At 39.5% G+C, this 24,705-nt stretch overlaps 1 protein-coding gene across 6 annotated transcripts in view; it reads left to right on the top strand.

The window, feature by feature from the left end:
• The first annotated feature begins 6,942 nt into the window (after positions 1-6,942).
• Positions 6,943-24,705, top strand: part of RAPGEF6 (Rap guanine nucleotide exchange factor 6) — a 159,978-nt gene continuing 142,215 nt past the window's right edge. For 2 of the 6 annotated variants that reach the window (XM_042449261.1, XM_042449255.1), the window contains exon 1: positions 18,506-20,088. In XM_042449261.1, coding sequence (XP_042305195.1) covers positions 19,849-20,088 — 240 coding nt within the window. In that variant the 5' untranslated portion in view covers positions 18,506-19,848. Of the gene's footprint in view, positions 7,857-18,505; positions 20,089-24,705 lie in introns of those variants that run through there. The other 4 variants (XM_042449260.1, XM_042449256.1, XM_042449257.1 and 1 more) reach the window with 4 other exon arrangements.

Below are 24,705 nucleotides of genomic sequence, written 5' to 3'. Positions count from 1 at the left end.
TCATTTAAGATTTCATTGTCAGCATTGCATTAGGTGAGGTTACACAATTAAGAAAATGGATCAACTAGTACAGAACTAAAGATAGGAACGTTAGGAGAAAAGGTATAATGAAAATTAATAATCAGTAAGAGAGGAGGGGAAACAGACCAGAAGAAAATGGATCAACTAGTACACAACTAAAGATAAGAAAGTTAAGAGAAAAGGGGTGATTACATTTAATAATCAGTAAGTGGGGAAACAGACCAGCAAGAAAGATGCCTCAGGACCACTGCAACCACATGCTGCAGCCCTGAGGGCACCCTCTGCCGTGGGCCCAAATCAGAGTGAAAAAACCCCGCTTCCTTTTGGGCCAGGTTTCTGCAGCTCAGGTGCAGCTTCAGCGCATCATCTAATCGCCATGCCCACAAGCCATGCAGAAGCTGGCTTTTTCAGCCTGTCTTTCTGGGCCCTAAATTAAGAAATTCAGTTCAACTGTATTTATACCAGAAAGGGGAAAATAACTATTAAATTGCTTTTTAAGTTTAAATTTAAAAGTATGCACTTAAACCATTGCAAAATGAAACAGAAATAGACCTTTGCTGGCCCCATTCCCATGCCCCTGTCTTGAGGTTGAGAGAGAAGACAACTTCAGTACATACACATAGCAACATGTGTATGATTCTTTTAATACATACATTTGAATGGCATGTTGACAATAGTGCTTGGGAATTATATTTGTTATGTAGTTTAGCAAATGCTTTGTTATTAGAAACCTTTGTAATGACATATTTAGTTGATGTGTATTTGGACATAATCCAGTTGATACAGTTTCCTCAAGATGCACCTAGGCTGCATCTGCACTATAGAAGTAATCCAGTTTGAAACCACTAACTGCCATGGCTGAATGCTATGGATTTGTGGGAATTATAGCTTTTTGAGTCAGAGTTATGGTGCCACAACAAATGACAGTTCCCATTGAGCCATGGCAGTTAAAGAGATGCCAAACTGGATTATTTCTGCAGTGCGAAGGCAGCCCTAGAAGCATTGGTTGACCTACATGTTACTTTTACTATGCAGAAGCTGTTTGAATCTGCCCCTGCATACGTTTGCTGTCCATCGCCAGTGTAGACTAAATCGAGATTATTGTACTTAGACATAGCTCATTAGAAAAGAGAGTAATGTTTGGTAAAGTAAAGGACAGTAAGAAAAGAGGGAGACTGCATTACAGCCAAATAGTTAAAGGAAGTCAGGGTCCTCAGTTTGCAGGACATGAACAGGGCTCTTGATGATAGGGTGCCTTGGAGGTCTCTCATTCATAGTTTTGCCATACATAGAAAATGACCGGGTGTCACTTAACAAGAACACCAGTGTAATATAGTAAGACAATATTGTATAAATTTTTCATATCAGATGGACTGTTTTCAAGACAAATATCTTCAGAAATGTGTAGAGTTTGTTCATGGTTCAGTGACAAATGCAAGACACACATGATGTGCCCTCTTGTAATTAAGGACAGTTCAAGCCATCACAATGAGGCAGTTGGAAACAATTGCCTCTGCATGATAAAAGCAATATACACTGCTCCAAAAAGTCACTAATGTTCCTTTGTCTAATATTTTATCAAAAAGTTTGATAAATGGACTCTGATGTTGTAAAAGAGATACACTTCTCTCTACATTTAAATGTGAGTTGTAAATATACTAACAACCTTTTCTCCACCCTGTCTTGAAGGAGAAACACTGCAGTGCATATGATTCCCCTCCTTATATTCCATTCTGTAAAGGCAGACCTTCCATATTGGGATTAATATTTTAATTTAAATTAAAGTGTTGACTCTGGCTTTTCAAGGAAGCCCTATATAAAGCTAGGTATTTTGTTTTTACAAGCATGCACCAAGATAGCATTTTTTGTGTGCATCATATTGCACATGGACACAGCTACCGCATGAAAAAAGACATGCTTGAATCGGCAATGAATGAAGCAACTCATATAAATTTCAGATTAGTTTGTAAAAATATAGACGTCAGATACTCTATATGGGAAATGACCTTTTTATGTATAGCACATTATCTGGAAGAAGAAAAGTAGCTACAGAGCTTACAGGGAAATTGAATCTATGGTGCCTTTTTATTGTTCCCTCTGTATCACTGGTTCTAATTTTAGAAGCTTACATCATTTTAGTCCTAGTGACAGCCTCTCTCTTACGCTCCCCTCCTATCTCTCTTCCCTCCCCTTCCCTCCTTCCTCTTTTGCCTCCCTTAGGATGGCTTACATATTCATATAGCTCTTGAATCTTGCTGTTCGTTTTGGTAGGATTTTTCTGCAGCATAGTAGTAAGCTGCAGTGAAAACTATGGTACATTGGTTGTTTATTGTCAGACCATAATGCTACTGGGGAGAAGGAAATGAGGGTCATTCATAAGAGTTGTCAGTACTTCAGCTCTGCAAAGATTCAAGAGGAGTATTTCATTTTTAAAAAACAGACTAAGGATGCATGATTTTAATTTTATTTGAAAATTGTTTTTTTAAAAATGAGCTTATTTGGGTGTCGGTCTATCTGTACAAAATCACAAAATGTGCCAGCACTGAGAGGCACTCAGATTCTGATCTTTTTGCCAATAATAGTTTTCAGTGTTAGTACTTTCTGTTCTGGAATACATTACAAGCACTCTTGATGACCTTCCATTTTACTACTAAAATGTTAGAAGTTCCTCTTCCTAAGCTATAGATGATGATGATGGTGATGACGATGACAACTTGCTTTGTAACCTGACGTACTGCTTGTCAGCTACTGGGTATATTCCAGGTTTTCAACTCCTGTTTGAACACCTTATTGAGTACTTACTGAAGCCATTCTACTACTTACAGTGTAGCACCTATCAGCTGATGCTCTTGTACTTTTCCTAGTCATTGCTGTTCCACATATTATACAGGAAATTCATCCTCAGAGCACAAATGAGGATCTGAGACAAGTGGCATTTTTTGGACTATGATGAATAGGTTGACTAAAAATCCTGTAATGCCAGTTAACGTATGCCGTGTCAGTCTTTGTACAATTATTGCATAAATCTATCTTTTAATGGGAAACTAGTCCTGTTGAAAATAAATGCAGAAATAAAAAATCCAAATAATAATTAAATTATAGAAATATACCTCCTCCTTGCTTGATTCCCACCATCCTGTTCTCTCCCCTTCTCTCTTAGATATGTAGATAGATAAAAGCATGTTTAATATTGAAAAACCTATTATTTATAATATTTTTGCTAAATGAAAGAAATTATTTACCATATCTCTTTGGTATCATCTTTAGCCCCATGTTAAATTTAAAGTCATACTTCGATTATTTTCATGCTGAAATATGTTTCATTCTTTTGCAGATAAATCTGCAACAAATAATTTATTGAGAAACCTGTGTCACAATATGGTTAAAGAAACATCATTTTAAAAAGGTGCCAAGCCAGCATGGAATTAGGTCAGTTCTCCCTTGTATATAGCTGTTAGGCTAGCAGGATTGCATGTAGGGTCTTGGATACATTTCTCTAGGGAGCTGCTGTAGCTGCCGTCTGATTTGTAGGAAGAGGAAAGAAAATGATGTCATCTTCATTTAAAGGGGAAACTAGAAGGAAGTAGAATTATTCTTCCTATTACTTAGCTTGTGTTTACCGTAGTTGTGAAATATTGCTCATGTGCCAAAACCTTTAGAGGACAGAATTTCATGCACATCTCAGCAATTTTAAAAGGCTAATACAAGACTTATCTCTAGGTTACTTGAATAACAATGTGTTTGCTAGCATCCAGGCAAAGGAAGAATCCCAATTTTATTGTTAAACATAACAGTCTTAATTGTACTAAAACTAGATCACATGAAGAGTTATGCATTACACCAGCAATTACATGTGACAAGGCATCTTCTTTGGAAGCATAGTTCCCTGCTTGGGGTTTATTCTCACACACTTTAGAGCAGCATTATATGAATCATTTAATGTGGTGTAGCTACATTGCTTGGGTTGCTAACTTCCCTTCTTTGGGGGAGCAAAAATATTAAATCAAATTTAAACATTTAATGTTTCCCTCATTTTCTCAAACAATGCTTGATATTAATAGATTTAGCTATAAAAACCAAAAGGTTTTCACATATAATCATGGCAGTCTAAAGTTTTACTCTACTAGTATTATTCTGTGCTGTCCTTCCATTCATGTAAGATAAATGATCTAGCATAGCTTCCTTGAGTAGAAAGGAAGATGGGGCAATTATCACACATTTTTAGCAGCCTACTCCCTTCCATAATATTCTTGAGGGTCTTCAGTACTTTGGGGTCTAATTTGTACTGAAGAAATAATGCAGTTTGACACCACTTTAATTGCCTTGGCCCATTGTTATGGAATTCTGGGATCTGTAATTTGTTGTGACACTAAAGCGCTCTGATAGGGAAGTAAAATTTGTAACACATGTCCCGAACAGATGAGCCAAATGAAGCAGCTTCTGGCTGTTTTGGAGGCGTGCTGTTTAAATGATGCATGCTCCCAAAGCAGTCAGAAGTGACGCTGAAGCCAGGAGCAAAAAGGAGCCAGGATAGTCCAATTCCTGGTGGTGCTGGTTGGCCTCTGTGTCCACAGCCTGCCTTGGGAGTCGGCTTTGCGGACAGCGGGGTTCCGACCTGCTTGAGGCTGGAGCAGACTCAGGCTGCTCTTTCGTGCCCGTCTGTTCCAACCCACAGTTACAAATCCCAGAAATATATAGCTTTGGGCCATGGCAGTTAAATTAGTGTCAAACTGCATTATTCCTGCACTGCAGATTAGACATGGATCATAGTTTCAGGAAGTTGGACAAAGAATGGGAAACCAGCAAAGCTCACCTCTGGATTAAAAAAAAACCTTTTCAAAAAGTTTTCTGAATAGAAATTCAGCATTGCACTAATGGACTTCTGTCAGTGGCAACAGGACTAAACTCCCATCTCCAGGGTACCTCATTCTTTGGAACAGATTTTGAAAGTACATGAAGAGGGGCTACAGGGAAAGACAGGGGCTTATTTTTTCTAGTTCTGTTGATAGAATATAGTTGGTATTGATTGCATGTACCTTTCTATATCTGTTTGTGTTTTCTGCATCTTTGGACCATTTCGCGTACAGGTGATTTCTGCTGCTAATACCGTATTTTCCAGTGTATAAGATGACTGGGCATATAAGACGACTCCCAATTTTTCCAGTTAAAATATAGTTTGGGATATACTGTATAAGACTACCCCTCTTCCAATGCACACCAAATAAAATTTTAAAAAAACATCAGATTTGATTTCAGTATAGTAATTTTAATTCAAATTCTTATGACATTCAGGTACTTAGCAGGAAAACTTTGTTGTATACAAAGCCTGCTTGGATTGTATACAAAATTGTATACAAAGTCCCAGAATCTCCAGTCTGGCTCGGAAGTTTCAGCACCCGCCCTATAAGACAAAACCCGGCGTATAAGACGACCCCTGACTTTTGAGAAGATTTTCCTGGGTTAAAAAGTAGTCTTATACGCCAGAAAATACAGTAAATTATATGTAACCTGCAGGCTGATGTGATTTTTCACCAGCTTTAAAGTGCAGTCCAGAGTTTTTTGTGAAGTTCAGGATTGTTGACATGATTTCACCCAGTTTAGTGTTCTTCACTTGACGATCTGTTTGAATGGTGTTGTTGAGTATCTGTGTGCCACAATGCATGGAAAGTAGCTCCTACAAACAGTAATTTGGGTGTGTTTGTTTGTCGTGTTCCTTCAAGTTGTTTCTGATTTATGGCAATTTAAAGGAGACCCCAGTACAGGGTTTTCTTGCCAAAATTTGTTTAGCGGGGCTTTTGCTTTTGCCTTCCTCTGAGGTTGAGAGTATGTGACTCACCCAAAGTCAACCAGTGGGTTTCCATGACCGAGTGGGAAATTACACCCTGGTCTCTAGAGTCATAGTCCAACACTCAAACCCCTATACCACACTGTGTAGTGAATATTGAGGATTGGTAAAAAGGAGATTTGATTTAATTGGACAGCTAATGAAGTGGAGGTGAATAACATATTGTAAATGGGAATGGAGGCTGTGAGGGTCACGTAGCCCATGTAGAAAAGGGAAATCTTTGGTCTTTTTTTTCTTTGTTCTTTTTCTTTTCTTTTCTTTTTTTTTAATTTTTGTAAATTTTTTTAATTTTTTTTTTTTTTGGAGTCCATGTTGCAGCTGGAAGGAAATTGTATCCTTGATTTGGATTTGCCACTTGATCGTAACATGAGCTGTACATAAAATCTGCATCATCCCTACACCCACCCTACTCAGATTTTACCATTTAAAGGGATATTCCTCTGATTCTACATTCTGGATATAGAAAACAGATAACATGTTTTTTTAAATTTTAGATTGAAATTGCTACTCAAAGTTTCAAAGTCTTATTAACTTCTGTTCTGACAGATGTGTGTGTAACACTATGTATATGCTGCACTTGGTGTAATTTGATTTTCCCAATTAAAAATTTGTTTTTTCCCCAATATTACAGAGTTTGAGAAGAGGTTTATAGTTTGCTGAGTGAATGTGTTTGTTGCAAAAGGTTGTGGATATGCAGAGTCTGTAGAGGGATAATGAAGAACTTGTATTAATAGCAGTGACAAAAAGATATGCTTTGCTCATAATGCTCCTTAAGAAAACATGTGAACAGACATAGCTTTCAAGAGTAAGTGGTAAGAAACCCACCCAAAGGAATTGTGTATAATGTCAGATAAACGGAGCAATATGAAATGTATCATAGAGTTTGTTTTGTTGAATTGTTGTACAGAGGTGTGTTTATACTATGTCAATAAATTGCTCTGGCTGCATCTGCAGATACAGTAGCCAATTGATCTAATGCAGTTTCTAAAGGCTTTCTATACAGGTGATGTCATCCTTTTAGCTCCATTCCCCTCCCACTCTCTCTCCTCCTTATTAGATATTTCATCTTGCTGCGGAGCATCCAATCGATGAAAGCTTCTCCTGAGGGAGCTGCTGAGAAACGAGCAAAGATAGTAGGAATTGGGACTCAAGCATTCAGTCTTGCTGTGGATGCTGCATTTTGCAGTGCATTAGAAAGGTTTTAATTGGTAAATTCTGGCTTTGGATAATCCTGGTATCTGGCTGATTCTTTAGAATTCTAAGCTACACTGCAGCATTTTAAAGGCTGCATTGGGGTGGGAGAAACGATTTTGATTGCAGAGGCTTTGAGCAGTTTTGCAGTGCAAACCTGTTAAGTGTGTGTTTGCATGTATATTTTTCCTGAAGATTCTAGCTCGGCATGCATTCTATCTTGTAGTCATGGTGTGCAGGAGTATAGGGAAGAAACTTTGATATGAAGGATTCCTCAGTCTTCTTAAGAAGACCCTTTGCAACTAAATGTAAAGATGGGGAAAAGGGAATCTCAAGAGTAGCCAGCTTTTACTGTGCCTTCGAATTGGAACGTTCTTAACAGGAATTCAGTATCTACCTTCTATTGGACTGTTGCAATTAATTTGTAGTCTTGTCTTGAATTTATCTTAGCTGTGCTGTTTCAGGTACATATTCTGCTTGGGGAATCCAATAAGAAGCACCACTGATTTTTTAAATGTGTACAGTTATGTGCTTGTTAAAATTGGACTTTTTTTGCAACACTGAAAGCTGCTGATATATAGTGGAAGCTACAGTTGTAACTGCTGTCAAAATAAAATCTGCCTGATTTTATGCCTGAAGATCCATTTATTTGGTTTATGGTTTGTAAGAAGAATCTTCTCTGGATCTTTATTTATTGTCTGTGGCTTTTGCTTGTGAGTGGAAACTTTCCTCTTCAACCCAAGAAATGGCTTTCCTTGTTCGTTGTTACGCCAACTGTCTGCAGCCATGGGCTTCTAAAGTAAGTAAGAATTTATATAGATTTTCCTTCAGGTGAACAACTTAAAACGTCTCTTATTTAAAAACTTTTCTGAAATATCTTCCCTATTAGTTTGCTCCTGGTGTTGAGAGTCTCTTATTTTATATTTGTAATTCCATGATGATTCGGTATGTGCAAGAGAAGTGTGTAGTATAATGCAATGTACATCAGTGTTTGAAGTCTTTGGCCCACTGAACAGTTTCTTTTGAAGGCACAGAAAAATGCTTTTAACATTTTTCTCCTTTTTCAATTATTAGAAATGGATTGTTTTGAAGAAAGCATCTTTCAAATATTTGTTTAAAGTGATCAGTTTTGAATATTACAGTATAAGAAGTACAGGTGCCCCTCCAAGTCCACGGACTTGAAATCCATGGACTTGAAAATCTATGGAGGGGCAACCGCCATTAGCCTTAATGGAGTGCACGGCCATTGGACGCACCCCACATGCACACACTCCAATCCTATGGGGCTCAAATATGTATGAGATTTGGAACTTGTAGGGGGGGGGAGATCCGGAATGGATCCCCTGCAAGTTCCAAGGAGCAACTATAGTTCTCTATAGAGCAGCATGGTGTTGATATTTTCCTCAAAAAGAAAAGAAGAGAAGAAGCCTTCATATATGCACCATTGTTTTACTAATTACTCGTGTTTGGAGGAAGTTTTCTAGTTAAATGCTGCAGTTAACCAACTGATTACAGGTAGAGCTCCTAGATGAGAAAATATATCTAGTATTCTTCTTCCTTGTAATGTTATAGGATGGTTATAAAATATAGTAACAGAACACTCACATAGGTATAGATGTAAGACAGCAAATGTTTGCTTAAAAGTTGGAGACAGTTTTAGGTGGTGAGTATGTTTTGTTGAAGGCATCTTTATATTCTTGATCATCATATTGAATGTCTAAGGCAAAAGAGTGAACTGTAGTCTGTAGCAACTTTGTAAGTAAGATATTACAGGGTCTGCCTACCTGTTCCTTTCTCCTCCTTTCCCTTACTTCCAGTGACTGTCACAACTCTGCATTTCCTCCATTGGAAAAGACAACTGTGCTATGGCAACTGCCAGAATCAACCTGCACATTTATGTGCTTGTACTCCCTCTCTCCCTCTGAAGTAAGGGCAGAAAAGGAAACGACAGACAGATGGCTACCATAGAGTTGTTGCATTTCTCTGTCTAGGGAAATCAAATAGCATCATGACAGCTATTAGTCTCCTTTTTCAAAGTACTTGCTTAAGAAAGTAGTAATGCACTCTGTTTTCTAGGATTAAAAGTCAACTGGCCCTGTAACACTAGAAGTCTTGAGTGCTTCCACCATTACACTGTGCTCTTGTTTCCCTGCTAAGTGGGGTAGTGATAGCTATAGCTATTATGATAGCAATAGCTGCAGTTGGTACTTGGCTGCCAGTCTATGTCTGTTTGCTTGGATTCAGATTTGTATTGGTAAACATTTTCCCCCAGACTAAATTGCCACAATGGTCCCCAATTTTATGTTCCATGCACTAATTTGCTCCTTTTTAGTCCTTCCACCTATTGGCTTATTTGACACCATATTTGAATAAGAATAGCAGCTTATTTGGCTTTTTTTTTTTAAAAAAAGGAGGTGATTCTTCTCCCTAATATGTTAGAGAACATTCTATCACAGCGATTTGGTTACGTGGTGATGTCAACAAGCCAAATCAGGCTTTGGTTGACATTATTGCTCCAATTTGTAGCCCACGTTATCATAATAGCAGACATATGTTTCACTGGATAGTAAAAGATTCTTGTGAAACCTCTTGAGCATGTCTCAGGTTTCACTCAGTACTACATAGCTGCTACCTTACCCCAACTAAGAGGCGGAGCAAATGGCACAAAAGGTCTACACCAGACTGGGCCACCGCTGTTTGCCCCATGACCATGGCAAACATATGTGCCCGGCCTCAGTCCAGGCTGCTGCTGTGGCCCTGAACCGGGCACCAAAGAGGAGCAGTATTTTACCCCTCCTTTTTGGGCCAGTTCTTCTGGGATGAGGCACATTCGGGCCAGCTTCCGGCCACATTTGGGACAAGCATCATCTCAACGCCAATTCAGCCCAACAGCTGCCCTTTTCGGCCATCTGTTTGAGGCCTAAATCTATCTTACTGTCTTTATTATTATTACTATTATTATGCCTGGGAACGCTTCCCAGAACAGTATAGTCTTTAGCTCAGCTTTGAAGCTGGTTAAAGAAGTGATGAACCGTGCTCGTGGGGGAAGAAGGTTCCAGGAATGAGGGGCAAGAAGTGAAAAGGGATGAATCCGGGATGGAGCAGTAAAAATCCTAGGCTGAGACAGCAGACCTTGACTACCAGAACGGAGGGAATGAATGGGATGGTGAGAGGAAAGAAGCTCTGATAAATAAGGAGGGGCAAGCCTATGCATGGCTTTAAAAGTCAACAATGGAAGCTTATACTGAATACAGAAAGGGAGGGGGAGCCAGTGAAGGGATGATAATAAAGGAGAGCTATGGTTGAAACAGTGAGCAGATGTGATAATGTGTGCAGCTGAATGCTGGACCAAAATTAAAGGATGGAGGTGAGAAAGAGGAAGCCCTGCCAGAAGAAGGTTACAAAAATCTAGTTGCCAGACCACTAGGGCATGGATCAAAATCTTGGCAGTAGAGGTTGAGAGAAATGGTCGAATTTTAGCAACATTATACAAAAAGAATCTACATACCTTGGCTGTGGCCTGAATTTGGGGGATACACGACAGAGAAGAATCAATAATGAAACCAAGACTGCGGGATTCCTGGGCAGGTTGAATTGAATAGAAATGTCGTCAACAGGAACAGAAAAGGAATATTGAATGGTAGGCTTTGGTGGAAAAACAAGAAGCTCCGTTTTGGACACACTGAGCTTCAAATGCTGATGGCACATCCACTGAGAGACATCTGTAAGACAAGAAGGAACTTGCTCTTTAGGACCCGGAGAAAGGTCAAGGATGGAAAGATACATCTGAGTGTCATCAGTGTGCAGATGATACGAGAAGCCAGAAGAACCTGATGAGTTTTCCTGGGGACAGTGTGAAAAGAGAAAACCGTCTTTAACTGGAACTAAAAGTTTGTTTTAGTAAGTCCTGTAAACTAATTGCTTCAGCTCATCACATCTGTTTAATTTTTCTGGCTATATCGTGGGTTCTCGAAGGTTCTTGTAGATATATATAGATTTCAAATTGGTTTTCAACCACACTAAATTTTCTTGTGAAATAGCTAACGTAGCTTAATGTTAAATATATTAAATTAAACACTATTTTCCTTTTTCCTTTTTCAATGTCAGAAACATATTATGAAGTAAGATGTTTGACTACTGAAGTTTAGTTTTATAAACAGTACATTCTTTTGGCTAGTACAGAGTAACCAAACCATTGAATTGGATCTGGACTGCATCATCTTTAGATTTGCTGAAATTAAGAGAATTTAAATTACATGTGTTTTGATAAACAGAATATTGGAACTGGTTTTGTGTGGTACTCTTTTTTGAAAACAGTCTACAGATTTCATTTAATCCAAAAAAGGGGACTAGACTGTTGACGAAAGTAGACTCACGTTATATTATTATTGTCACCAACTTGCAATCCACACCGGCTGTCTGTTTCTAGTCCATTTCAGGCTGATGGTTGTAATTTTTTTAAAGCTCTAACCATTGTTTTCTTACCTGCTTATGTGAATCCGAATCGGAGGACTTTTTAAAATTGTTCCACCAAACATTGTTAGGTAGGTGATGGCAAGATAAAAGGCCCTTTTCAGTGGTGGCACTGTTTCTGTGAGTTGCCTTTCCTAGTGAGGCTACTGACTGATTGCAGTACTTTTAGATAAGCTTTTAATGCTTTTAATGCTTTTATTATCCTTCTCTTTTACAGATCATGCTACTTTTGAATTTTCACTCTACAGTGTTTTCATTCTGGCCTTTCTTTTATCTTAAGATTTAAGATTTATGTTGTGAACTTTTGTTCCTTTATAAATATTTTTATGGGTTCTACACTGCCCAGAGTCTTGTGGATATTGTGTGTTTTAAAATGAAATAAGTTCGGACCCAAACAATTTCTCCCCCTTGTTCTTTGGGTCTGTGTGCTTCCTCCTTCTGCTCTGTCTTTCTTTTCCCATTCTTAGTGTGGACAAGGCATATTTACCCATCATAGCCAAAATGGAAAAAGCATAGCATTTACACAAACCAGAATTAGAAATTTCTGTGGAAAATAAGGCAGATTTCTTGCACCTAAGGCTAATTTTTCAAGCCCCCCTCCCCCAATCTAAGTATTTATTTAGAGTCTACATTGCAGAGGGTGTGATCTAAATGGCATAATCAAAAGGATCTTAGGCTCTCAGCTAGAGGAACACAGGCTGAGTTGTTTTTAATAGGCTTGGAACTCCTCATGTTTGGGTAGAGATAAACAATCAGGGGAGCAAATGGACTGGACTACTTTGAAGACTCAGTTGCACCCCACCACAGGGAATATTACAAAAGGAGGGACACATATTCCGACAAGTAATCTTCCTTGAGTCAGTGTTATAAACAAGGGTGTAAACTTCTTCAAATGAGTTTCTTCAAATGTATGGTTTTTCCCTCCTGTGGTAGCAAATTGAGAGCTACCTACCATCTGAGTTTTTTTTATTGTAATGCAACCTTGAGCATATGGATTTAGGTTAATGCTTTCTCTTCTGAGACTAATCATTCAGCTGTGAAGGTACAAATACAAAGCATTTAAATCATATAGAAACTGTATAAAGCATTTATACTGCTTCAGTATGATTTAATAATATTTTGTAGTTACGTGCAGTAACTGGCTTTTGGAATTGGTCTGGTTTACAAGGGCCAAGAAGTGAATGATGTAAGGGCCTATATGTGTAAGTTCACGAGTCCAAGGAATCCTTTAAGGGCAGCAATCTAGCATAAATGCAAGCATTTGAATTTTATTGACAATATGAAACTATATTAAAATAGTTACTTCTGCAGAGCTTATATTGCATGGGTTTATACTCCCTAAAGCTAATTCATGATGTATTTTCTGTAGCGAATTGTTTGAAATATTATTTCAGAGCTTAGGAAAGCCTCACTTTTAACAAACAGTGGAGAAGGGTCTGGGATTCCTGAGGACAGGTATTGAGACCATTCTACTTTCTACTGTGAATGTGTTCAAAGATCAGCAAAAAGCTAATTATTGAAAGTCTACTTCCAGTTTCAGGGTTGTTCCTTTTTCTCGGGATGGAATTGGGAGGTGTTTTGTGCACAAATACTGCTTTTAATGGCTTTCAGGAATGGCAAATGAGATTTTTTAGGGTGAGTGTGTATGTATAAAAGGTTATCAAACAGAACTTAAGTTTGTTTGTTTTTTTACTTTTGCCTTCTTCATTTGTTCAAAATAAAAATGACCTGCATCCAAGCTGGCAACTTAGAACATAACATTCTCAAGTGAATGATGTTGTCTGTTGACTAAGACCATGCAGCATTAAGGTCTTCAATCAGTGGATCCAGAAACTCTACCTTGAAAGAAGTGGCATCTCAGTTCCACACAGACAAATCAAAGAAGCTGTGGTACTCTTGAGTTAAAATGTCTCACCACTGGTTGCTTAAGCTTCCTGCTCAGGATTTCAGGAACATGATTTCTGAAGTGTGTAAATGCAGTGCTGTGGTTGTTTTCCCTATGTACTGAAGATTGCAGGTAATATTTTGTTTAACATTGTAGGTCCTGCCAGTTCCTCTGTTCCTAAAAGTGACTGTCTTCTTAAGATACAGGTGATGCAGTGCTAGGAATCACAGTGGTTTTAATCCAGGGTTGCTGACTAGGTGTGTTACGGACAGTTTTTACAGATCTTTGTATATCAGATGGCTAAGTGCCCTCAGGATACCCTGGGAGAAGCCCAAGATGTGCACATAGAGCCTTAGTGATTGTTGTTATTCATTGCCTTCATGTCAACTTTAACTCACAGTGACCCTGTGGATGAGATATCCCCAAGACTCCCTGTCCTCTCAGGCCCATGGCCTCCTTGATTGAATCTAACCATTTGGTATGTAGTCCTCCTCTCTTTCTGTTGCTTTCTATCTTTCTTAGCATCATTGTGTTTTCTAATTATTCATCTCTTCTCGTGATGTGGCCAAAGTACAGCAGCCTCAATTTAGTCATCTTGGCTTCCAGGGAGAGTTCTGGCACAATTGGCCATTTCAACACCACACCTTAAACGAGTTGGTTTTCTTTTCTGTCGCAGGGTGACCAGATGTTAGAACTGCAAAGGAGGACAAGGCACTATAAAATGTAGGACATTACAAAATAAAAGCTAAAAATGCTAATATAAATATAAATTCATGCTTCTTAGTCATGCTCAAAAATGGAGGACATTTTGGAATTCCTCCTGGACAGAAGGTTGAAATGTAGGACATGTCCTGGAAAAGGAGGATGTCTGCTAACCCTGTTCTATTGGTTTTCTTCACTGTCCAAATCTCACATCTGTACATTGTGATTGTGAATACAATGGCTTGAATGATCTTCACTTTAATGTTCAGAGTTATGTCTTTACACTTTATGATCTTGTCCAGTTCTTTGATAGCCACTCTTTCTAAGCCTAGTCTTCTCATTTCTTGAATGAAGTCTCCATTCTGATTGATATTTGATCCAAGGTATGGGAAATTTGACTATTTCAATTTTCTCGTTATCTAGGATGAGCTCTTGTAGATCCTCCGTGGTCATTATTTTTGTTTTTTTAATGTTCAACATTTGGCCTATCTTGGTACTTTCCTCTGTGCTCACCTCATGCTAGAGGGTTTTTACTGAGCATCTTTAAATTATCATAAAAATGCTTCTTGTGAGTATTGAATGAAAATGTTTGTTAACATAAAAATAAGAGATGTGCATAAATGGCTACAAAGAAGTGAAACAGCTTTCAAGTCACTGAATGTTATAATCAATCCTGTTAAATACTGAAACGAAAAGAATGAAGAGGGGATGATACAAGTGAAATGGTATAAGGAAATATTACATACTTGGTGCAAGATTTCCATTTGCATTAAAGCATTTTGAAATTAGGGTAATGGCTGCTGTCACTCTCTGAAGATGCCAGCCACAGATGCGGGCGAAACGTCAGGAAGAAACTCTTCTAGAACATGGTCACATAGCCTGAAAAACCCACAAAAAACAACGGCTGCTGTCTCTAAAAATACAAACAGTGACATGTATTTGGATTGGTTGTTTTTATTAATCATGACACAGTTGAACCCTTGTTAAGTAGATGACAGGTACTGTATCAAGTTATTACTATAATAAATATAATGATGATTAAATGGAGTTTGATGGAATGGTTAAAGATCACTGACTAGTCTTTGGGCCAGTTTGCATATAATACTAAATCATGGCATATTGTTATCAAGATGAGCTACAGTAAGCATCAGGCTCATTTGAATAGTCCCTCATCCCTTCTGCATTGCTCTGAGAACATTTTTGATTTTGTTCTTACAATAATCAGAGTTTAGCCATATGTCTAAACCATGGTTCATCTTAACTATGGTTTGTTGGAACTGTAATTTGAAGTTAATCACAGTTAACAAATCATTGTTAAATTTAATAATAGTTTGTTGAGTTCAGCAAGTTATTGTTAGTCTTGTTGAATGATAGAGAAAAATGTAGTTAATCTAAACCAGAAGTGAAACCCTCTGACTCTCCCTTTTAGCCATTCTGGAAGGCAGGTGGAGAGGAGCACATGAATCCAAGTCTCTCTTAGTGTCATTCCTTATAGTGCCCATTCATTCAGCAGTGTAAAAAGGATATTACAGTACAGAGGGACAGTAAAGTTGAATATTAACAGCAAAATATGGGTGCATTACATCTAGCCTGTTTGGATTTTAGTAGAGCTTAGTTATCAGTTGGTGGCAAAAGGTGACAAAAAAAAAAGCGTAGGGGGGACTCTAGTATACACACAAGTCATTTTGCCATAGAGAGTCAGTTCAAGGTTACTTAAATTGTGGTGGCTTGTTATGTACATTCTGAAATGGCATCCACCCCACCCCACAAACAAGCCATTGTTTGGCTCCCCACAATTAGAAGCCATGGTTTGTTCTTTGTTGTCTAAGACCAGCTTGTTTTAACCCTCAAGAAACTGGGCTTTTTATATCTCATGTTACCAAAAATTAGAGGTAGTTTATTCCTATTTCCTCCATCTTCTAGAATTGCCCTTCAGTTCTTCTTTGGGAAATGTTAGCAATGGTTAACTGAAGCTATGGTTTGCTTATGTTTTATATGTCTTCAACCACAGATAGATGAGTGAATCATAGAATCATAGAGTTGGAAGAGACTGCAAGGGCCATCTAGTCCAACCCCCTGCCATGCAGGAACTCTCAGTCAAAGCATCCCCGACAGATGGCCATCCAGCCTCTGCTTAAAGACCTCCAAGGAGGGAGACTCCACTACATTCTGAGGGAGTGTGTTCCACTGTCGAACAATCCTTACTGTCAGGAAGTTCCTCCTAATGTTGAGGTGGAATCTCCTTTCCTGTAGCTTGCATCCATTGCTCTGGGTCCTAGTCTCTGGAGCAGCAGAAAACAAGTCAGCTCCCTCCTCAGTATGACATCCCCTCAAGTATTTAAACAGGGCTCTCATATCACCTCTTAACCTTCTCTTCTCCAGGCTGAACATCCCCAGCTCCTTAAGTCATTCCTCATAGGACATGGTTTCCAGACCTTTCACCATTTTAGTCGCCCTCCTTTGGACACGCTCCAGTTTTTCAACATCCTTTTTAAATTGTGGTGCCCAGAACTGGACACAATATTCCAGGTGGGGCCTGACCAGAGCAGAATAGAGTGGCACTATTACTTCTTTTGATCTAGCCGCATTGGCCTTTTTAGCTGCCACATCGCACTGTTGACTCATGTTCAACTTGTGGTCTACTTAGACTCCTAGGTCCCTTTCACATATAGTCTCGTTCAGCCAGGTGTCCCCCATCCTGTATCTGTGCATTTTATTTTACCACCCTAAGTGCAGTACCTTACATTTCTCCCTGTTGAAGTTCATTTTTTTTAGCTATGGCCCAACTTTCTACTCTGTTCAGGTCATTTTGAATTTTGATCCTGTCCTCTGGTGTGTTAGTCACTCCTCCTAATTTGGTGTCATCTGCAAATTTGATAAGTATGCAATGGGTCCAAGACAGAGCCCTGTGGGACCCCACTGGTCACTTCTCTCCAGGATGAAAAAGAGCCATTGTTGAGCACCATTTGGGTTCAGCCAGTCAACCAATTACAAATCCATGTAACAGTTACATTGTCTAACCCACATTTCACTAGCCTGTTTGCAAGAATTGTTAGGGATGATGGGAGTTGCAGCTCTTCTCCTGGCTTTCACTCTCACCACCCTGGTCAGCGGAAGAACAACCAGTTTGACCAGTAGCTCTGAGAATTGGCTGAAGATGTCTTCCAATCTTCTCTGCAGTCTGCTGGTTCTTGTTCAGCTTTCAAGACACCAGTCAACACAGTAGTCTTCTTATATAAAAAGATCTATTTTTATTCTACTATATACACTATGCACAAAACTATTCACTACTCACAAAATCCACACTACTATACTCCTCAATACCCACACTACTATACTCCTCTATACCCACAAAAAGTATTGCCATACATTATTGCTTATATAGACATTTGTCTCTCTATTCATTATACAGTTGCCACCTCCTGGGCGTGTACAAACATTATGATTGACATACCATACTTGGCTCAATCTAGGCCTCACATTGCATCATACATTACTGTCCACTCAATGACTCTCAGGTGATATCAATTTGCATCTTTTCACTTTGTCATAGTCTCATATGTCCTTGGCTTTCAGGACTCTCTAATTACATTACTTACAACACCTGTGTGACAATTCAATAACTTTTGCTGTGTCATGTTACTTTCAAATACATTCATATACATATTATATTTCTTGTGACTATATATCCCATGTGGCTTTTTCCTGACAAGAATGTCATGGGGAACCCTGTCAAAAGCATTACTGAAATCAAGATATACTATATCCACAGCATTCCCTTCATCTAACAAGCTGGTGATTTTATCAAAAAGAGATTAGATTTGTCTGGCATGACTTCTTTCTCTGAAATTCATGTTGACTTTTTGTGATTATGGTATTCCTTTCTAGATGTTCACAGCTGCTCTAGAATCTTTTCTGGTATAGATGTCAATTATTATTTAGAATGTTTTAATAATTTTAAATCCACCACCCAGATTTGTAAAAAGGAGAATAGTGAGAGTTATAAAAGGCAAAAGTAGTTGTGATAACCCATAACCTTGTTTGGTTTCGAGGTATTGCCTAACTATGTATTGTTAGAATTAATGTTTGAATATAATTCTCTTTTACTTTACCCATAGTTTGGAGGAATAGTAGAATTATTTTAGGGTTTGGAAAATTTCACTTCTTGAGAGCTGGGCAAATTTTTGTATGATATTTATAAAATTTAAATTGTAATTTTATATATATATATATATATATAGGAATGCAGAAGAACATTTTACTCTCAGATTCTAAAGTGTTGAAATGGTATTTCTTGAACACTCCTGGAGGAAAGAATCTCATTAGTTTAAGTTGTATTTGGATTAACAAGAATATTTCTGAGTCTTTCTGATGGGGAAGGGAGCATGTAATCTTGAGCATACTTCCTTGTAATCTGCAACATACCATATTTTGATTTGTGCTGTGCAGCTAGTGAGCCATTTGATGAACATGTTTCTTCTTCATGGTCTCTGTGCCTTACACACATGGGATGTAATGCACCTGCGCAGTACTGGCTCGAAACTTTCAAAGCAGTTAACTGGTATTTTTTTCAGTAACCCCACCCCTCCATACCTCCCTATATAAGCCCCCTTGGTGTCCTCACTCCAGTTCTTTTTTGTCTGCCACAGCAGTAGCTTCTTTAAGAGTATTCAGAGCATTTTCTTGTTTCACTTTTGGTTTTGACTTGGATTCTTCTCATTGGATTTCACCTCAGATTTCGGTGTTTTTGGTTCAATCTTTGGACTTCACAAGACATCCACATTCTTCAATGTGTCGAGTGCAGTGCTGAGATCCCCAAAGAAGACAGCCATTCCAAGTTCACCTTGGACAATGCTACCATTGTCAGGCCTTCAAGCCTCAAGCACACTGCAACTGAGCCGCTAGGCTTAAGGCCCTCCTTTGGAAACAAGCCCTCTGTGCCTCAACTCGATCGGCTGACCATATGGCTTTGGTGATGGATCTGCCCAACAAAGACCACTCAGGTCCTCCATTTGACACGCCATCCAACAGTTGAAAGCTAACTCCTTTCCATAGCTCATGTACTCTCCGTTGACCCCTCCTCTGGCACAGTACCCTTCTCTTCCTTCACAACCAGTATCTCCTCAGCTTTGTGCCGATGATACAACCTCACCAGGGGCATGCCCTCTCTCTTCCTTGACCTTGTTGAGTCCTCACAACAGACGCAACACTTCTTGTTTTTCTGATCCTCTCATCAAGACTTTTCTTAAAACCTTCATCCACTGGTTCTGCCACCTGCATGGAGTCTACAATTGGTCTTGGCTCAACTCCCTAAACCTCCATTTGAGCCCATGGTCACATGTGATATCCTCATCTGGAAAACTGCCTTTTTGGTGGCAATTACTTCGGCTAGATGGGTCAGTAAGCTGTGTGCCCTCCTTTCTGATCCACCTTATACCTGATTCCACTAGATAAGGTGGTTCTTCGCCCGGACATCATATTGTTATTTTGGAATTTCACCTCACGCAGGACATCATTCTCTTTGCCTTCATGCAAGATCTGTCCTCTGACCTTGAGAAGTCTCTTCATACTCTGGACATATGCAGGGCATTGGCCTTCTAGGTGGATAGAATGGCCCACTTTTGTAAGACCAAGCACCTCTTTGTGTGCTGTTCCCCATTTCACTTGAGACATCAAGTCTCCACCCCTCAGTGTTTCTCCAAATGGGTGACTTCTGCCATTCATCTTGCTTATGAGCTGGCTGGCAAACGCCCTCCAGCTCCTCTCAAGGCTCACTCTACGAGGTCTATCTCCATGTCTACTGCCTTCTTTGCAGGCATTCCTCTCCAAGATGTTTGCTGTGCTGAAATGTGGTCTCAACGATCCACATTCATCTCTCACTGCCAAATTGACAACAGATCCAAGAGAAATGCTGCTTTTGGTCAGGCTGTCCTCTTCTCCTCCACTGTGTGACACTCCCTCTTCCACTGAGGTAAGGCAACTTGTGTGTAAGGCACAGAGACCACGAAGAGGGAGAACAGGTTGCTTACTTGTAACTGTGTTTCTTTGAGTGGTCAGCTGTGCCCTTACACAACCTTCCTCTAGTGTTACTCCATTCCTTTTTTATGGTCCTGCTGCTGCAGACTTTGAACTGGAGTGAGGACACCAGAGGGGCTTATATAGGAGGATGGGCAGGACTACTGCCAAAAATACCAGTTAATTGCTTTGAAAGTTCCAAACCAGTATTGCACAGGCGCATTAAATCCCATGTGTGTAAGGGCACAGATGACCACTCGAAGAAATAGTTATAGGTAAGCAACCTGTCCATGTTTGGCTTTCTTCTTTTCTTTTTTTTTCCAGGTACTGTATTCAACACTGAAATCCTGTAATGTCTTTGCAGGAGTACATTTGATTGATAACAATACAGCTTAATTGTTAGTATGTATTATAAGATTGCAGCCACAACCCTATGTGGCTTTAGTTGGCTTCAACTCAAATTCTAAATGGAAGCAGCATTTTAGGACAAGCATATACTTTTATCACCTGTTGATCTTGGGAAAACTGAGGCCTGTTACAGACTGCCAAAATAAAGCTGCTTCAGGTCTCTTTGGAGGTATGCTATTTAAATGATGCATGGGTCCTAAGAGTCCGGAGATCGCGCCAAAGCCACACTCCATTCCTAAGCACTGGAGTTCAGCTTTGGTGCAGCTTCCAGATTCTTAGGATGCATGCATCATTTAAACAGCATACCTCCAAAGAGACCCGAAGCAGCTTTATTTTGGCAGTCTGTTAACAGGCCTGAAAGGTGAATTGATGTATAGTTTCCAGTTCTAGTTGATCACAAATTTCATTTAAAACAAAATTGCCCGGTAACTTGAAATAAATCTGCCTATTTTTATTGCTTTTGCCTTTCTGTGCATTGTTTAAAGGGGTTTTTAATAGTTAAAACAGTTGGCTACTTACTGGAACAAATTTAACTGCTCTTACTGTAAGGTTGTAGTAATCAAAGACAGATGTAAAGTCTATGTAAAATTATGTAGCATAGATACTTTCATGCCTTCAGACATTTTATTCCTCTTGAATCTGACATGGTACATTACATTTTTGCCCTTGCAGTCTTGATAATTGAAATGCAGCCATCTTGACCAGCTTTTCTCTTTTATCATTATACGGATATTAAAAATATATATTAGTAAAGTTGTTAAATGCTTATGCATTTCTAATTCAGAAATAGTAAACTTTGGCCTTCCAGGTTGTTTTGGCCTATAATTCCAATTTGCTTACCCAGCATCGTAAAATGCAATTCGAATTATGGGAGCTGTAGTCCAAAACATATGGATGACCAATTATTCTGTTTTCTTATTTTAATTTAAACTTTCAGCTTTTTAATATATTGTTCATTGTGTGCGAATGTTTTGTATCAGCAATTAACTTAAAGGCTTCATTATAAAAGAAGTCACTAAGGAGTAAAATACATAATGGAAACAAATGCTTGTGTAATTTCTGGTTGCCATCATGTAATAACTTTGCTTTCTGTTAATAATTTCTTTTAATAATTCCAAAACAATTCAAAAAGTGTGTTTTTCATACTTTAACATAACTTCCAAAATGGTTTGGTGATTATAGTATTATTTTAGTAATTTCTTCTTGTATACTCTTCAGACACATAGGTTTGTAAAAAAAAATATGGAAGTTGTATATCTAGATCAATGGTGGTAAAAAAAATAAAAATTAATTGTTCCCAGAAATCTATATAGTCTCCAGTAACATTTCTTCCCTTTATAAATATATTAATACTGTTGATGATAAATCAAATTTAATAGTGATGATGGAGTGTTTTCCTTTTACATATTAAGACAATAGTACAGGAATGCCTGGCTGCTCTAAATGCGTTCACTTCCCCAGGGTCAAATGAACTTCCTCCAATGGATTAAAAGAACTGGCAGAAGTAATCTAAGGCATGGTACAAACTGCCCCAAAAGGGCAGCCTGATGGTGGCCTGTTTGCCTGCGAAGGGACGTCGCAGCAGCCAAACTGCCCAAGGTCCTTCTGCCCCCCCCCCCCAAAAAAAAAACCCCAGGTTCTTTTTGGGATGGTGCATGCACATCATGAGAGCGCCATTGGCACACTCATGATGTAAGTGATGCACAGTGACATCTATACCCTGTGCGTCGCTTACGTCAAGATGGCACCCCCCCATGTGGGCAGGACACCGCCATGATGCCACTGCTGTCACGGGCTAGGATTCCGGAGCGGGCGGTTGTCGTGCTCCAGAACTCTAGTATTGGCGGCGGAACGCCACTTTTGGCCCATCTGTCCTGGGCCTAAGAACCACTGACAATAATATCTGAGAATTCATGGACAACAGGAGAAGTCCCAGTAGACTGGATGAGAACAAATGTTGTCCCTGTCTTTAAAAAAAAAGTGAGGGGGTGGGGGAGAGGACCAAAATAATTACTGCCCAGTAAGCCAGACATCAATACCGGGAAAGATTCTATTGCAAATTATCAAACAGACAGTTGATAAGCACTTAGAAGGGCATGCTGTGTTCACTAAATGTCAACACGAGTTCCTCAAAAACAAGTCATGGTAGACTAATCTTCTCTTTTTTTAGTAGTTACAAGCTTGGTAGATGAAGGGAATGTTGTGAATATAGCATACCTTGATTTCAGCAAGGCCTTTGACAATGTCCACCATGGTATTTTTGGAAAAAAACCTAGTAAAATGTGGGCTAGATAATGCTACTGTTAGGTGCATTTGTAATGAGCTCACAATCAGAACCGAAAGGGTGCTCATTAGTGGCTCCTCTTCATCTATGCTTATCAAGGACTTGAATGATGGAATAGAGGGCATGCTAATCAAATTTGCAGATGACACTAACTCAGAAAGGGTGGCTGATACTTCAAAGAACAGGATCAGAATTAAAAATGATTTTAACAGATTAAAGAGCTGGGCCAGAACCAACAAAATGAATTTCAACAGGGAGAAAAGTAAGATACTACACTAGGCATGAATGAAATGCATAGCTATAGAATAAGTAGCCTGGAGAAGAGAAGGTTAAGGGGGTAACATGATAGCTATATTTAAATATTTGAAGGGATGTCATATTGAGGATGGAGCAAGCTTGTTTTCTGCAGCTCCAGAGACTAAGATATGGAGCAATGGGTTCAAGCTACATGAAAAGAGATTCCACCTAAGCATTAGGAAGAGCTATTTGACAGTGAAACATACTGCCTCTGAGTGTGGTGGAGTGAGCTTTGGAGATTTTTAAACAGAGGCTGGCTGGCCATTTGGTCAGTATTCTTTGGTTGTTTATACCATGGACTGGATGGCCCTTGTGGTCTCTTCGAACTTTATGATTTTGTGATTCTAGGATGGATGACACCTGGCTCGCCAACAGTACACGTGGAAGGGATCTAGGGGTCTTAGCAGACCACAGGAACATGAGACAGAAGCTAAAAAAAAAAAAAAAAAGCCAATACGAACCTGGGCTGCATCAGTCGGTGTGTAGTGTTTATCTCCGTGATTCCCAGACATTGTTCCTCCAGGTATTTTGGACTTCACCTCCCAGGAACCCCATCTAACTTGGCCAACAGTAGGAAATTCTCAGAGCTGAAGTCCAAAACATCTGGACAACCAACGTTTGAGAACCAGGAGGTACTCGTCCAGGATTTCCTGGATACAACAGAACTAACAATCCTGGATGAGTACCATGCAGAAGAAGTTGCTGGAGCGGAGGAGGCCACCATATACACAGGAGGCAGACAGCTGGAGGAATGTCACACAGAGAAGTAGTCCAAGAAGGAATTGTTCAGGGAGCTTGCAGCTAGAGAATAGATTCGAAGTTCTTTCCTTTATCAAGGAGGATGAAGAAGAGCAGCATGGACAGACTTCAGAGACAGAGTAGGCAAGCCTGAGAGTCCCACCCCAAGGGTACAGTCGCTGCTAAGCCTCGGAGGAGGCGTGTGGTCGTAGTGGGGGACTCCTTGCTGAGGGGTACGGAAGCAGTGATTTGTAGGCCTGACAAGATGTCTCGAGAGGTGTGTTGTCTCCCAGGGGCAAAGATCCGTGATGTGACAGAGAGGCTGACAAGACTGGTCAAGCCTACTGACCAATACCCCTTCCTTTTGGTCCACGTGGGAACTAATGATACTGCAAGACACAGCCTTCAGAACATCAAAAGGGATTACGAGGCGCTTGGTAGGAAGCTGAAAGGAATGGATGTACAGGTTGTCATCTCGTCTCTTCTGCCAGTTGAAGGGCATGGTCCAGGAAGGGAGAGGAAAATAGCGAATGTGAACAACTGGCTTCGCAGATGGTGCCACCGAGAAGGATTTGGATTCTTCGATCATGGGCTGTGGTTCCATGAGGAGGGACTTCTTGCAACAGACGGGTTGCATCTCACGCCAGTTGGAAGAAAAGTTTTTGCTAACAGTCTCAAGAACTTGATCAGGAGGGCTTTAAACTGAGTTCCGTGGGGAAGGGAGACAATATTAAGGAAGGCGAAAGGGCTGGAGAAAATAGTCAAACTGACATAGAGGAAACAAGGCAAACAGTGCAAGGACCCAACAGTGGGAGGTAAAAAAACTTGCACAAGCAGCAAGTAAAT

The sequence above is a fragment of the Sceloporus undulatus genome, chromosome 2 (assembly GCF_019175285.1).
Source record: "Sceloporus undulatus isolate JIND9_A2432 ecotype Alabama chromosome 2, SceUnd_v1.1, whole genome shotgun sequence".
Lineage (NCBI taxonomy): Eukaryota > Metazoa > Chordata > Lepidosauria > Squamata > Phrynosomatidae > Sceloporus > Sceloporus undulatus.
The sequence above is the reverse complement of the archived record's forward strand: the minus strand, read 5'-3'. Positions and strand labels throughout refer to the sequence as shown.